We start from the raw sequence: 15,693 nt of genomic DNA on the forward strand, positions 1-15,693 counted from the left end.
TTGGCAAACCTCGTGGAGCAATGGGGAACTTAAAACAAGGAATTCAATAGTAATAGTTTTTTAGGAAATATTTACAGTTATCTTAAAACTAACAATATAGTTTGGTACATAAAAGGGGGAACAAATATTTATGATAAATTTCACAGAAATCTTAAAACTACTTAAAACAATTGTAAATAGAATTGAATCCCTAGTTTTCAGATTTCTGTGAAATTTCTCAAAAATATTTGTTCCCCCTTTTATGTACCAAACTATATTGTTAGTTTTAAGATAACTGTAAATATTTCCTAAAAAACTATTACTATTGAATTCCTTGTTTTAAAATTTTTCATAAAAAAAATCTTTTGCCCCCTCTCTTGTATATAGAATCTTATTTCTAGTCTTAAGATAGCTGTAAAATTTTTCTCTTTAAAAAAAAATATTTCAACATTGTAACCTCCTAGTTTTAAAATACCCAAAATGTAAAAACAAAAGAATTTGGTACCGCCAAGCTAACGCATTTGTGCCTATCAAATAAACGAAATGAATAAAAAAAACCCGCATGTAAACAATAAAAAAATGAGTCCAGTCAAAAACACGTTAGATTAGTTTTAACGATTCATTGGGTAAAAATAAAACACAATTTTGTTGTTCTTTGACAGGGATGATCAGCAAAATGGTTTGAGTTTTTTTCAGAGCTAAATTTTTAGTTATTTGAACTCAATGCCAGGTTAGAGTAAACAAAAAGTGGTGTATTTAAAACAACACCATTTTTTTTGAATCAAGAAGGTCATATTTTTTCTGCGTGTAGTAGTGTTTTTTTCGAAACCGCGTTTTTCAAATTGGGGCACACGATAACTCAAAAACTAATCAACGAATTGTAGAGATTGACTTCAAGTTATCTGGCAACAGGGCCTGGTCGATAGGGCAGAACAAAACGAGACGCTGGCAGGAATAGGTGTGCGCTCCGACGGCGAATAAAAACCACATGTGTAAAAGTCTAGCCTTTAAGTTTACCTTTATTTAATCGGCCAAAGCGAATCCCTATATTTTGGCGACGAGGAAAAAAAAAGTTTTTGGACGCGGATATCAAGGAAATTGCAGACGGTGATTCGTTTGATGGATATAAATCTGGAATTACGCCACTGGAATACTTTGAAGGTTAGTTTTGTATCTGCATACATAGAATATTTTAGGTACGAGTGAGATTGTGCCGGAAATAAGACATCATCAGTGGTTTAGATATTTGTCATCTCTAAGTATACAGATGAAATAGGCACAACAATACGTTCTGAGGCAGCTGTTGCTGGGCTTACCATAATGGAAATGGAATCGATGTAAACAAAAGATTTTTGTGGCATGAATAATGTACTAAACTAACAAACAGACAGGTATCTCGATGTGGTTGGGTTATGTACCTTGAAAAGTTTGTTATGAAAACAAACAGAGAGATCGGTTATGTACCAAATCGAAAACATTGGTTATGTACCAAAACAGGTATCTGGTTATGAACCAGTTGGATAGTCCGGTTATGTACCATGACAAGGCTGGTTATGTACCAATCAATTAGTTGGGTTATGTACCGTATATATATATAAATAAACATTCGGATGAGAAGCTAATAGAGTTTGTGTCCCGAAAAATAAAGATTAGAAGTTAGTAATCTTATAAGGCTATATACACTGAGATGACAAATCGGAAAAAAAATTAAAGGTAAACTGATAATTTTATTTATACAGGATGAATCATAGTCGGATCAAACCTTTCGACGTTGCCATCGAGGCCAGTCGATTGCCGGCTGAATGGGAGGTATGGAGATTGGACCTCGAATCGTTTTTCGTCGCGCAGCGTATTGAATCACAACGAGATAAACGAGCACAGCTTGCGTATCTGGGTGGACCGGGCTTGCAAAATCTTCTACGGTTGCTGCCTTTAGCCGATCGGGTACCGCATGTGACTCAAGATCCACCATATTACGATGTTGCTGTTTCGTGCTTGAACGAGTATTTTGAGCCGTTTCGCCGCAAGATATACGAACGCCATCTCTTCCATAAAATCGTCCAAGACCGCGAGGAGCGTTTTACCGACTTCGTTATGCGACTCAGAAAGCAGATTGCAAGATGCAATTATGACCAGTCAGTAACAGACCAACTCATCGCAGATCGTATCACGACTGGATGCCTGTCGGATGAACTGCGAACAAAGTTACTACAAAAGGATCGATCATTGGAAGAAATTGTAACTTTAGGTACCAGCATGGCGGAATCGTTCAAGCAGTCGAAGAGTTTAACGACTACTGCATCCGTTGAAGACCGCCAACAGAATATTTCGAAAATTCATTCTCGGCCTTTTCGAAATGAACAGTTCAGACAAAAGCAAAATCGTTGGGAACAAGTTCCCCGAATAAAAAATGCAGGTTTTACTTGTTATGGTTGTGGACAACGTGGCCACCGACATGGAGACGAGCAATGTCCAGCCACCAGAACCAACTGTAACCTTTGCGGAAAAGTTGGTCATTGGGCGATTCGCTGTTACCGTTTAGGGGATAAACGACGTCATGAGGGCTCGATGGTAGGACCAAAATCGAAGCGAATTAGGGCGGTCACAGAGGAATCTGAAAAAGGGCATTCAAATGACTATATCTTCTATGCCATGGGCCGAAATATGTTCGTATTCCAGGTGGGTGGAGTAGACGTGCCTATGACTATTGATTCGGGTGCGGATGCCAACATTATCACGCAGGAAGTGTGGGAACAGATGAAAAAGGCCGATGTGAATGCTTTGGGTATGTCTACAGACGTCGATCGCACACTCACAAGTTACGCAGCGGAAAAGCCGCTGCAGATTGTGGGAATGTTCAGTGCTGAGGTGGTTGCAGGTCAAAACAGATCATTTGCAAAATTCTATGTGGTAAAAGATGGCCAACAATGTCTTCTTGGGGATCGTACGGCTAGAGATTTGAAAGTGTTAAAGGTGGGCTTCGATGTTTGCTCGGTACAAGGAGATGGCAAGCAACCTTTTCCAAAAATTCGTGACGTTGTGGTGGAAATACCTGTTGATCAGAATATTCAACCAGTCCAGCAGCCATATCGGAGACCTCCAATTGCACTGGAGGAGAAAATCGAAACTAAACTAAAATTACTGCTAAACCAGGAGATAATCGAAAGCGTTACGGGACCATCGCCGTGGGTTTCTCCTATGGTTCCCGTTATTAAAGATAATGGCGATATTCGACTTTGTATCGATATGAGGCGTGCGAATCAAGCAGTCATTCGAGAATCGCATCCTCTTCCATTAGTCGATGATCTGCTGGGTTCGGTTAAGGGAGCCGTGCGCTTTTCCAAAATCGACATTAAAGACGCGTATCACCAAATCGAGAATTCGGAACGATCAAGGCCAGTAACGACCTTCCTGACAAAAAATGGTCTTTTCAGGTAAATGATGGAGAATATAAACATTGAACTTTTGCCATTAACTCAAATAAAAATAATTGCGCTACTAGAGAAATGTTTGAAATTGGTCATTTTTTTTCTTTCTCCCTTGTTTAACATTGTTGATTGTTGAATATATAACATTTAGATACAAGCGGTTGACGTTTGGAGTAAGCTGCGCTCCGGAGTTATTCCAAAAAGTGATGGAGTCGTTGGTTGCTGGTTTGCAGGGAGTTATCGTGTATCTAGACGATATCTTAGTCTACGGGACAACTGTTGACGAGCATGATGTTCGGCTGAAGTCGTTTTTGAATCGACTGTTAGAGTACAATGTCCTTATAAATAAGGATAAGTGCATATACAATGTCGAGAAACTTGAGTTTTTAGGTCATGAACTTTCCATTAATGGAGTACGTCCAACTGAATCCAGAATTGCAGCACTACAAAATTTTCGGGATCCACTGAATGTATCCGAGTTGAGGAGTTTCCTCGGACTAGTTGGTTACGTAGGCCGCTTCATACCTAACCTAGCTGCTAAAACTGATCCACTAAGACAACTTCTAAGATCGGGTTCGGCTTTCAATTGGACGGATAAAGAAAAATCAGCGTTTAGGTTGATCAAGGAAGCACTTAGTAATATAAGTTACCTGGGGTTTTTCAATCCGAAAGATCAGTCAAAGCTTATAACTGATGCTAGTCCAACAGGTTTAGGAGCGATTTTGTTGCAGGAAAACATTGCTGGGGAAACGAGAGTTATCGCTTACGCTAGCAAAGCACTGACGGATTTAGAGAAGAAATATTTTCAAACGGAGCGTGAGGCATTGTCCTTAGTGTGGGGGGTTGAAAAATTTCGTCATTATCTGCTGGGGGTAAGATTCACTCTACTAACGGATTGCAAAGCTTTAAAGTTCTTATTTAGCCCACGATCCAGGCCTTGCGCTCGAATCGAACGATGGGTGTTAAGATTGCAAGGGTACTCGTACGAAATTGAACATATCTCGGGTTCGGCGAACCTTGCGGATGCTTTCTCCCGTCTATCGGTATCATCTAACGCACAGTTTGATCGTTCAACGGAAGCCTATATTCGATACGTGTCTAATCAGGCCGTCCCGGAGGCGCTCACTTTCAAAGACATCGTGGATGCGACGAATAACGATAAGACTATTCAGGAAGTAGTGAAGGCGTTGCAATGTAACCGACAAGAGGACATACCTTCGGAATATAAGCCTTTCATGAATGAGATGTATTTCGCAGAAGGAGCATTATTAAGAGGGACCCGGTTGATAATACCGGAAAGTCTACGGGAACGAGTTATCCAAATCGCGCATGAAGCTCATCCAGGTATCGAAGCAATGAAAAGAAGGTTACGACAAAAGGTGTGGTGGCCTTCGATGGATAAACAAGTTTCCATCGCTGTTAAAAGCTGCAAGTCATGCGTTTTAGTGTCCTCTCTAGGGGCCCCAGAACCACTACTCCGTACAAAGATGCCAGAGAAAGCCTGGACCGATATCGCCATTGATTTCATGGGACCTCTACCATCTGGTCATTCGCTCTTGGTAATAGTAGATTACTTTAGTAGATTCACTGAAATTATCGTTATGAAACAAACTACCGCAAAACGTACAATTGAAGCGTTGCATGAGACGTTTTGTCGTTTTGGGGTCCCTGAATCGATAAAGTCGGACAATGGACCGCAGTTTATTAGCGAGGAATTGCAGCAGTTCTGTTCGGAATACGGAATAGAATTGCGTAAAACCACGCCGTATTGGCCCCAGGCTAATGGGGAAGTGGAGCGTGCAAACAGGACCATATTAAAGCACCTGAAAATCAGCCAGGAGTCCAGCAATTCAGATTGGATGTGGGATCTGCGTACGTTTCTGCTTATGTTCAACTCCACACCGCATGCCACGACGGGGCTGGCACCGTCATCGTTGATGTTTGGGCGGATTCTCCGAGATAAATTGCCAAATTTCACAAGCACGTCGGCGATTCAGGGCACCGAATCTGCCCGAGATCATGATTGGACAAAAAAGCTGAAAGGAGCCGAGTACTCCAACACCAAACGCCATGCAAAACCAACAGAACTGAGGGAAGGAGATGTAGTGGTAGCCAAAAGAACAGTAAAAGAAAATAAGCTATCAACTACGTTCGCGCCAGAGGAGTTTACGGTTGCAGAATTAAACGGCTCTGACGCTACACTTCGCTCAAAAACATCAGGGCGAATCATGCATAGGAATGTCGCTCACCTAAGACCTTTGGTAGCCCTGAACCTTGCTGGAAAAACCCTACAGAGAGATGATGTCAACACCAGCATTATTCCAATAGAGCAAAATACATCGACGCATGAGAGGCCATCGAGAATTCAGCGTTCGCCGGAATATTTACGAGATTATGAGATTTAAGTTTTTGACGATTTTAGTGTAGAGATTGACTTCAAGTTATCTGGCAACAGGGCAGATCAAAACGAGACGCTGGCAGGAATAGGTGTGCGCTCCGACGGCGAATAAAAACCACATGTGTAAAAGTCTAGCCTTTAAGTTTACCTTTATTTAATCGGCCAAAGCGAATCCCTATACGAATTAACTTGATTTTTTTCATGAGAATGCACAATATGTGTCGATAAACCACAGAAAACTGAATAAAAAAATTGCTCCCTACTATTTTGAAGAAGAATGAGCAAATTTGATAGTAAAACATGAAATTTTTCGGTTTTCATAAAGCCATTTTCCGAAACACAAACTTTTTTTGGTTCATCGAGTAACTACAAGTCTAAACTTTACAAATCTTGTTGAAGTTCCTGTGTCAGACAATTTTATCAAGAGTTATCGTGTACGCCGCGGCGCTCCTCGACGTGGAAATGGTTGGACGTTGTAACCCGCCAGGGTAACAATTTTGCACTGGGTGGAAATATACCCTTTTTTGCGTATACACTCCGTAGAGTGTATTGTTTACGTAAAATTATGCTCACCGCTGTTCGGTACCGTTCACATTTAGTTGTAAATTTTTGTTCATTTTCGCGTTTGTGAACGGTTTTATTCGTACAGATAGGTTAGAAAATTTTTGTTTTACGTTTGTGAATTAGTAACATAGGGTTTAGGTAGGTCTCCGCTCTCCTCTCGCTGTAAAAGTGATTGCTAACTATGCTGTACCATGGCAATGACAGCTATGCGGCGGTGTGTTTTTTTGGTGGTTGTTTGGTGGAGTGAAAAAGGCGGCCATCGAGATGGACAGAAAGTGACGAACCACGGCGTAGAACAGACGTCCGTAAATAGTGTTTTTCCGGGACAGTTTCCCGCCACTGGACTGAGAGTTAAGTGCGCGCGTGCGACGGCAAGTAATCCCGTCGAAAAGTGTCGGTCGTGGTTCGGTTACCATAGTGTTCTGTGGTGTTGGGTCGCCGGATATCAGAAGCTAAACGCAAAGGAGCCACTCGCTTCTCCGGCTAATTACCAAGGACCCAGTAACACCACGCCGCCCTCACTGTGGAGGATCAGCCGAACGAGCATAGCTCTCCTCCACAGTTAATCGCAAAGGAGGGCGAAGCAGGTAGGACAACGGATCCACCTGAGGTAGTTTACTGCGGTATCTACCTGGGCCATTCACGGGGAGTGAGTGGGCCCGGCGATCAGTCGCCCTGTCGCTAGGGAGGTTCCAACAAAAGAGCAAAGCTCACCTCCTTAGCTAATTGTAAAGGACCGCTGCGATAGCAGCCAACGATACCAGCAGGAGAACTCGGCCGTCGGAGTCCCGGCCGGTCGGATAAACCCCCGCCTTCCGCAGTCATCAAAAGCAGCAGCAGCAGTGAAGTAGAGAAGCGGAGAAATAAAAGTCGGTAAATTTAGTAAATTACTTGTTTGTTTACTTTTGTTTTTTTTGTTGTTACGAAAATCCGAAATTCTGTAGAGGCACCTAGGCCGCCCTGAAAAGAAGGGTTCGCCGGGCAAACCAGAACCCGAGTAGTGGGCAAACCCCTACTTACAACGTCTACTCTTGGAACGCTCGTATGATTGGCACTGCGAGACTGAAAATATTTTTTTTCGTTCACATATAATGTATAAATAAATCTTAACATTACACAAAAGACCCTTTCTTACTTCGCCTTCAAAATCGTAAAACAAAATAACTTTCGTTTGGAACACTACACGCCCCCTTCAATATATACAAACCCTTTGGTGTACACGACTGTAGTTGGCGTTACACCATTGCTTGTATTTTGCAACTTTCTAAAAGGATGTCATATTTAACTACACAACTTAATCTAGTGTTCTGCATTTCATTTTTTATTGTTTATTTTTGTAAGTCCAACTTGTGTGTTCACACTTGAAACGCATAAAACCCAAATAGATAACTCCTTCACTAACGCAGTGTCAAGTCGAACAAGATGTCCGACGATTTTGAAGAAAAAATCAAAAGGGTCTGGCGCTGCGTCAGTGACGGAGTGTTTTTTTCGTTCCTCAATACAGGACAATTATGTTTTGGAGCATCAAGGTTTCCTCCCGTTTTAGGTGGTTGCTGTATAGGAAACAGAAAATACATTAGTCTGGTAATAATATATAATAAGAGTAACATTAGATATTCTCTATGATGACAGTAACACTATAAATGTAGATTTTGTGCTTGTTATGATTAGTAAACAAGTTGAGTGGATCACAATTACCGTGTTGCATCGAAGATTTGAAATTTCAGGCGGCATGCGGTATCATTTGCGTTTAATTCGGTAACATTTAGAACAATCGATGCAGGACACGACACACCCAAGTACAATTATCACAATATTTTAGATAACCAATCAGATCAGGTGAGTTTTATATTTATAGTATTAATAGTTATCAGTATTTGTTTCTGAAGCACGCTTCGGAAATATCATTTGAGGTAATTAGTTTTGTTAGTTGATAAAAACATCTGAAACACCAACAGTGTAGATTATAAATATAGAAATCCGTCAGTGAGCCTAAAATACCTCTCATCACTACAGATGATTCTATGTAAAGCTAAACACTGTCATATTTCAATGAATCCATTCATACATAGCTCGAACATTAGTGGAATAATTCGAATGCCAAGAGTTTAACATTCTTCGTTATAAGGCGTTGTTAATAGTTGGTAGAGAAACAATACTGTGTTTTAAGATTATAAATTGTTGCACGGAAACCATCAAATAGACGCACTCTACTCAAGAATTGATCTTTGGAGATGGAAACGGGGCGTTCTCTTCGTAGATCATCTGTGACATATGATACAACATGCTTTTCATGGCGATCTTTTTGGTTTCTCGTGCACTGTAATCGTTATTGCTACTGCCAGAAGATGTCTCGCTAAATGACAGTTTGACCGACAGTTCGTCTAGATCCAAATCCTGATACAGCTGTTCAAGTTGATCGTTTACTAAGGAAGGCTGTGAAACAAATACGGTTAGAACTGATGGAGGTATAGTATAATTTAAAAAAACTAACCTGTTTGAAATTTTCCAAAGCTGCCAGATCGGCAGTTAGTACTTCATTGACTGATCGCTGAGGAATACGGTATCGATAAACCCGCTCTGCCGTTTGATTAACATCCTCCAACCATGGTAACACAGGTCTTCGCATGCTCGATTCGATCGTCCATATTGGATCTTTCTTGTCTACGTGATTGCTGCCCAATGAGTTTTCGGTTTTGAGAAAACTCGAGGCGAGACTCGAGAAGGTCGATTCATCTACTGCATCGTTCGCTTGGCAGTGTGCTTCTGGTTCTGCTTTGGAACCAGGATTGTCAACTGCATCGCTATACCGTATTTTGCGTTCCTCTTGGTGAAAGTAACCACCCACGCGGGATGTGCTTGGGAAGCCTTCAAAGACATGTTTGGAATCCTTTTGTAGAGATGTCTGCAATTACAAGGTAGAATGATTGTTAGTACAATTGTAAACAACAGGTTCTAGAAGCTGTCAACAAGCAATTAGGTGAAGTAGATATATTGTCTTCGAACAGCATTTGTGAATTTATCGCTAAGGCAACCACATCAAGACCGGAATGGTAGAGCCATCTATATTAACTCTTTGTTTACAATTGGTGAAAGCGAAGTAACAAACTGTTGGAACTCAACGTGTTGCACCGGGTATTTTAGGAACGCTATTCTCAAAAAGATAACGATTTTAAAATCTACCGTGGTGACTACCGGTTAGGCAAAATTCTTCCATAATCCTAACCCTAGTAACAATTAAAGTTTTATGGTACTATTGAAGCCTTCCTTAAAACTTAGATTGCACTTGTAGTGTGCTATAAAACTAGAAATGCTACTTGGGAACAAAATGGGTATTTTCGGAATGAGGTTGACGAGTAGATGACGGAGATCGATGTTTGACGCCATTTTGAAATTGGAGATGGTGATTTCTTGCATAGGAAAATGCTCTATAACCCTATCGTTATGGATATTTTCGCAGTTAGGCTGACGTATAGGCGACGGAAATAGATGGTTGGCGCTAATACAAAATTCAATTTGGAAACTTTCTGGAAAATCTCGATAACCATAACGATTTTGATATTTTTCAAATTGGGTTGACTAGTAGATAACAAACTTCGATGCTTGATGCCATTTTAACATCCAATCGACAAAGTCTTGATAATCCCAACAATAGATGTATTTTCGGAATGAGGATTACGTGTGGTGTCTTCTGATTCAGTAGAATTATAACCAAAATAGTGGTAGATTTATGACCCGTTTTATCAGTCTCATGATGTATTATAAGTTAACAGTTGTGTTCAATGTAATTGGAAATAGAAAGCAATAAATATAATATCATAAAAAAATTTAACTAGAGACCCCATTGTTTTGAATATCGAACGAACTTTCAGTTACACTTAAAGTGCTATCTGGCGTCGAATGTGTATGCAAATGCGCGCATAACAAAGCACATAACAATCCATGTGCTTTTCAACCGACCGTAGTAGGTATTGATAAATGCGCACGGTATGTTGAAATGCCACCGTATCTAAAGAATGACACTGATTCAGTGTAACTAGTGATTCGTTACACTGGGATCTCTAGATAATGTTTTCTACATAATAATACATGTATGTAATTTGCTCAAATAGCGTGAGTTCAATGTTGTCTTCATGTTAACACATTTTGGACTGCAGGGTGGATGGGTTTGGAGGGGGTGGTATTAGTGTGAGAGGAGGGGGGGGAGGATGCATCAGAAATCCCCCAACTTGTTTCGGTATAAGGGGTGAATGAAGGGATGGAGGTGTAAAGTAGAGGGGGGGGTGAAGATGAGAGAGATGTAAAGGAAAGGAACAGATACCTTCCATTTGAGACTTGGTTTGTGAAAAACCGATTCAGATATCACTGAAGAAATGATGTCACTTTAATTCTGGAATATCCACAGCACCGGGACTCCCGGAATTGTCGATAGTCTTTGATAGGCCATCCGTGCTTTCGACTCTTTCTGTGGGACATTCCTTAGTGACCGAAGTAATTACCTTGCAACTCTGGAACCAAAAGTCAGATCTGCATGAAATTCAATTGCAGTCAATGGGAGTATTGTATCTTTCATTTTAGATTAAGATTGAAAAAATAGGTCAAGAAATCGCTTAGAAATAGGTGTGACATTAACTTAGGAACTTTCACGCCCCGGGGGCAGCAGGAACCGTCATAGGTGGCCAATGTGGTCAAAGTTACTTTGGTTGGTTATTAGTGATCTAGACCCGTAAATCCGAGTTATGTTGCATCTATTTTAATAGGTATTGCGTCATGGTGGTGTCTGTTTATATAGAAATTTAATGTGTGACCGCACTTTTCAACCCATAGCTCTGGAACCATTAGTCTGATGAACTGAAAATTCAATGGCAGCTTATGGCAGCGTTATACCTTTCGGTTGTTAGTCAGGTCGACTGATTTGAAATTTTTGATGCTATTTTGTTCGGCATGCAGTCATCTGGTAGTTGTCTATTTATCCGACGTTTCGGCTCATGAATTTTATTATACCAGATGACTGCATGCCGAACAAAATAACATCTGGTATTCTTTCATTTGAAATTAAGTTTGTGCAAATCGGTAGAGCCATCTCTGAGAAAATAGAGTGACATTTAACACACACATACATACGCGCACACACACTCACAACCGGCTCACTGAAACAAGGGGAAAATGGCGACGAAATAGATGGAGACAAGAAGTAAGAGAAGAATCGAGCATTAAATCAAAGCTCATAGATCGAGCCATTCCATGAACCAAGTGAGGCTCCAAGATAGAGCAGAAGAAAGAGGTGCGACGAAAGCACAACGATCCCCCCCCCCACGAAGTAATACCTTGACGTAGTTCCGTAGAGAAGAAGAGCGTGAAAAGTAAGGATTGTTTTTAGTGGTTATATATATAGGCACGAACGTGAGTCCCACACAGTGCCAGTACACTAAAGACCAGGCTTTTGAAGCTTACTATAAAAAAACCCACACACACTAGGGGTTAAACGACCCCCCTCCCATCCTCCTCCGGTCCTACTGTGAGTTGTGGAGTCTTTCTAGGATATGGTGGGGTTTGGATTGGGCTCCGCCAAGCCTCTAAAAAAGCCATAACTCCGAAAGCAGCTCCGACGAAGCGAGTTGGTACCGCTTCTGCTAAGATCCTAAGATTCTAATAATCTAAGAAGTTAGCAATAAAAGCACTCTAGCCCAACCGGACTGCCAACCGGCACATCAGGATCGATGCCAGTAACATCCTGATTATGGCTTACTGGCCACGGCGAACGTCAACGGACAGGACACGTAAAAATTGGGTGGCGACTTTGGGCTGACAGGTGTGCTGTTCTACTCCCTGAGTAAGGAAGGATGACATCGACTTGAAATGGCGAGTGGACTGACAGCACAGCTGCCTCCGTCCCAACCAAACCCTGGCAGATCTCTTCGTACGTTTAAAACTCGTCATCATTTCGTACTCAAGAGGGTGAATATTTTGACGTTTCTTTGAAAAATGAGTGAAGCCAACATAAGCTCCATGTCTAAAAGCAAAAGGTCTGGCAGATGATTGTACCTATCACCAATACGCAGAAGAAATGTATAATAGTGTATGTGATTTTTCCGTTTGTTTACATCACCGATAGCAAAAGTGGAAGGTGCTGACGTCACTCCGTGTGTTTTGATTAATGTTCGCCTGCTACCATTTTGGAACTCAATGACATCATCACTGGTTGCTTCGGGATTGTTTACCTTTTTTTGCTTTACTAGCACAGGCAAATCCCTTTATCTGCCAGACCTTTTAATTTACGTCATTGACATAAGCTGGCTTCCTGGCTCGGCTAGTTGCCAAAAATGACAGCGAACGCGCTTTAAGCAACGTTCACATCGTTACGAGCCAATGTTGTTAACTCGACCTGAAACTTATCGTATGCAAACAAACTTCGATTTGATGTGCTTAACTGGACTTCAAGTGATAAAAGCATTCGGATATTGTGGGGAAGAAGCGATGCAAGAGAAAGCGTTATTTTTCATATATTGTTAATAATTACTTGTTTTGAATCCAACTTTTAACCAGTGTTGTACAGTTCATATGAACGGACCTTGAACATTTGAAGCGTAGCTAGCGCTACTGGCATTTGGTGGTAGCTTCAGGCAACGAACAATTTTCACGGGGCTGGTGGTACTAGGTTCGGTAGGAGCATTCCCGATTTTACACCGATCCGGCTCTGAACACTACTCCCCATGAAGGATAGTGCCCACCCTAGCTTAACCTCCCTGCTCGCATAGATAATGATGGAATCACGAGATGCGACTATGTACAACGAGTTGAGATAGCAGCCCGTAGTTGGGACCCAACAAAATCGAGATACTCAATAAAACAAATCAGGAGGAAACGATTGCGTTTGCAAGGAGCGGTAAGCTGCAGAGGTCACCGGTTATGTCACTGGTAGCCACAGCGTGGTTCAGCAGCAGCTTGGTACAGAGTAAGCCACGAGGAATCCAACGTGAGATGGAATTACCGAATCGAGATTAGGTAGCGATACCATCCAGAATGACTCACATCTTGGAAAGTCTTACTAGACGAAGGTAAGGAAAAAGTTCGACGAGCTCTATGAGTTCGTGAAGGACAAGCAAAATGTGCACAACAAGGTGAAGCAGCTAGTGACGAGTATCAAATCGCCGGTAACAGTTGCTGAACGCGAGCAGAATGCACTCTTGATGAGAGCTGAATCAGCCGAAAAAACTCTTATGGAAGCCACAGAACACGCGACAATAGAAACAGAGGTGACACCGTAGAGTCACCACAATACTCGCTCGGTGAAAAGAGTGAGGGACGCCGGGGAAGCAAGAGGACCGAAAAAAGCAGAAGAGCGAGCTGGAGGGCTCCAGCGACCAGAGGAACGTTGGGAAAGACTGTGGTTGGCGCATCGTGGGAAGCCAGAAGGCGAAGCGGAGGGAACGGAAGCAAAATGAGGAAAAGAAGAAGAAACAAGAGAGGTACAAGGGCGATGCACTGATTATCGAAGCGAACGATACGACGTCCTACGCCACTCTTCTCAAGAAAGTGAGAGAGGACCCAGAGTTTAAGAAGCTGGGAGAGAACGTCGTTAAAATGAGACGCGCTCAGAAAAACGAGATGATCTTTCAACTGAAGAAGGATCCTTCTTTCTAAAGCCCGACCTACCGCGAGCTCGTTGCTAAATCCTTGGGCAGCGCAGCGAACGTGAGAGCTCTGTCGCAGGAAGCCGTAGTCGAATGCAAGGGTCTAGGCAAGATAACGACCGTAGAAGAGCTGAAGGGTGCACTGATCGAGCAGCGCAAACTGGACGTACCTGCGACTATCCGGATTTGGAAATCGTATGGAGGCACACAAACGGCGGCAATTCGACTACCAGTGGTCGTTGCTAACAAACTGGCGGAGACCGGTAAGATAAAAGTCGGATAGCCGGTGTGCTCGCTGAGAGTCGTTCTGCGAGTTACCAAGTAGATGGAGCGATGCTTCAGGTGCTTTGCCCTCGGACATCTGGCGAGGAACTGCAAGGGCTCTGACAGGTCTGCACTATGCAAAAAATGCGGAGAAAAAGGGCACGTTGCTAGAGACTGCACTAAGCAACCACAGTACACGATCTGCAAACCGGAGGGCGGAATGGACCACACGACCGGCGGCTTCAAATACCCTGCGTACAAAGAGGCGAAGGCAGGCCATCAATTACGGAGATAACCCAGTCTAATCTCAATCGTTACGACATTGTACAGCAACTGTTGTGGCAGTCAACAACAGAAACGAAGTGCGACGTTGCAATTATTGTAGAGCCGTATCGTGTTCCTCCCGATGACGATAACTGGTTGCAATTCAACACGTGGATAACACGCACGAAGGCTTCGTGACCGTACAACCTGAAGCTGGATGCACTAATCGATTCGTCAGTCTGACGAACGCCCGTTGTTATAGGAGGAGATTTTAACGCTTGGACCGTGGAGGGGGTGTAGCAGGCTGACCAACGCAAGAGGAAGCCCTGGTAAAGCTGGATGTAAGGCTGTGCAACGAAGGTTCCACTAGCACATTCCGTAAAGACGGCCGTGAATCTATGGCGAGTTAGTGAGCAGTGCACACATAGTGACCACTAAGCGATCCACTACACCATTGGTCGGCGTAATTGTACGGTAACGCGGAGAGTGAGGACTAGTGAGCGGAAGTGGAAAATGAAGGACTGCGACAAGGACCTTTTTGTGGAAGCATTTCGTGCTGACAACCTCGCTTCAATTTCAACTACCGTTGAGCTGCCTGACACATTAGCGAGGGCGTGTGACATCACAATGTCGAGGAACTGGCGGCGTCCGCCGTATTGGTGAAACGAAAGACTCAGTATCTTCCGTGCTACCTGCCTGAAAGCCAGAAGACGCACAGGGATCACCTTCCATATAAAAGTCGGGCAAAACCTCAACAGTGGTCAGAATTTGATGAAAACTTCAGATTTAATTTTGTGACGCTGAATTAATATTTGATGTTTAGTTTTTGTTTTTTTAATACCTTAAAATGTTGGCACTTAGGGTGGTTCGAAAATTCAACATTTACCAATATAAAGTGCACTATATCCGAAAATTCATTTTCAAAAAATTGGGTGTGGTGAATTTTAGCAGAATACACATTTTTTCAATTGTTGATAATGTTGAGAGGCACTTATAAATTATATTACGAACCCTGGGTAATCAAACGTTACCATTCGTCTCCTTCAGACATATCATGAAATATCAGCTTTTTTCATATCTCGGGGCAGAAAGGGGCAAAACAAGATATTCATTTTCAGAAAGTTCACCAATTTTCAAGTATTATGAACACTTTCCGAACTGT

The 15,693-nt window shown here is 42.3% G+C and overlaps 2 protein-coding genes across 4 annotated transcripts in view; one reads left to right on the forward strand and one right to left on the reverse strand.

Annotated features, from left to right (window-relative positions):
* The first annotated feature begins 1,719 nt into the window (after window positions 1-1,719).
* Window positions 1,720-5,812, forward strand: LOC131680800 (uncharacterized protein K02A2.6-like). The gene is made up of 3 exons (XM_058961510.1): window positions 1,720-2,217; window positions 2,659-3,413; window positions 3,559-5,812. The coding sequence occupies exons 1-3, from the start codon at window positions 1,720-1,722 to the stop codon at window positions 5,810-5,812; spliced, it is 3,507 nt and encodes a 1,168-aa protein (XP_058817493.1).
* A 1,936-nt stretch (window positions 5,813-7,748) lies between these two features.
* LOC131684712 (period circadian protein-like) overlaps window positions 7,749-15,693 on the reverse strand; it is a 34,993-nt gene continuing 27,048 nt past the window's right edge. The window contains exons 5-7 of one of the 3 annotated variants that reach the window (XR_009304678.1): window positions 8,864-9,274; window positions 8,371-8,805; window positions 7,749-7,922 (exon numbers count right to left, since the gene is read on the reverse strand). Coding sequence is in view for 2 of the 3 variants with exons in the window: in XM_058967822.1 (XP_058823805.1) it covers window positions 8,584-8,805; window positions 8,864-9,274 (633 nt within the window). In the remaining variant the exon portion in view is untranslated. Of the gene's footprint in view, window positions 7,923-8,022; window positions 8,806-8,863; window positions 9,275-15,693 lie in introns of those variants that run through there. The other 2 variants (XM_058967822.1, XM_058967821.1) reach the window with 2 other exon arrangements.

Source organism: Topomyia yanbarensis, chromosome 2 (assembly GCF_030247195.1).
Source record: "Topomyia yanbarensis strain Yona2022 chromosome 2, ASM3024719v1, whole genome shotgun sequence".
Taxonomy (NCBI): Eukaryota; Metazoa; Arthropoda; class Insecta; order Diptera; family Culicidae; genus Topomyia; species Topomyia yanbarensis.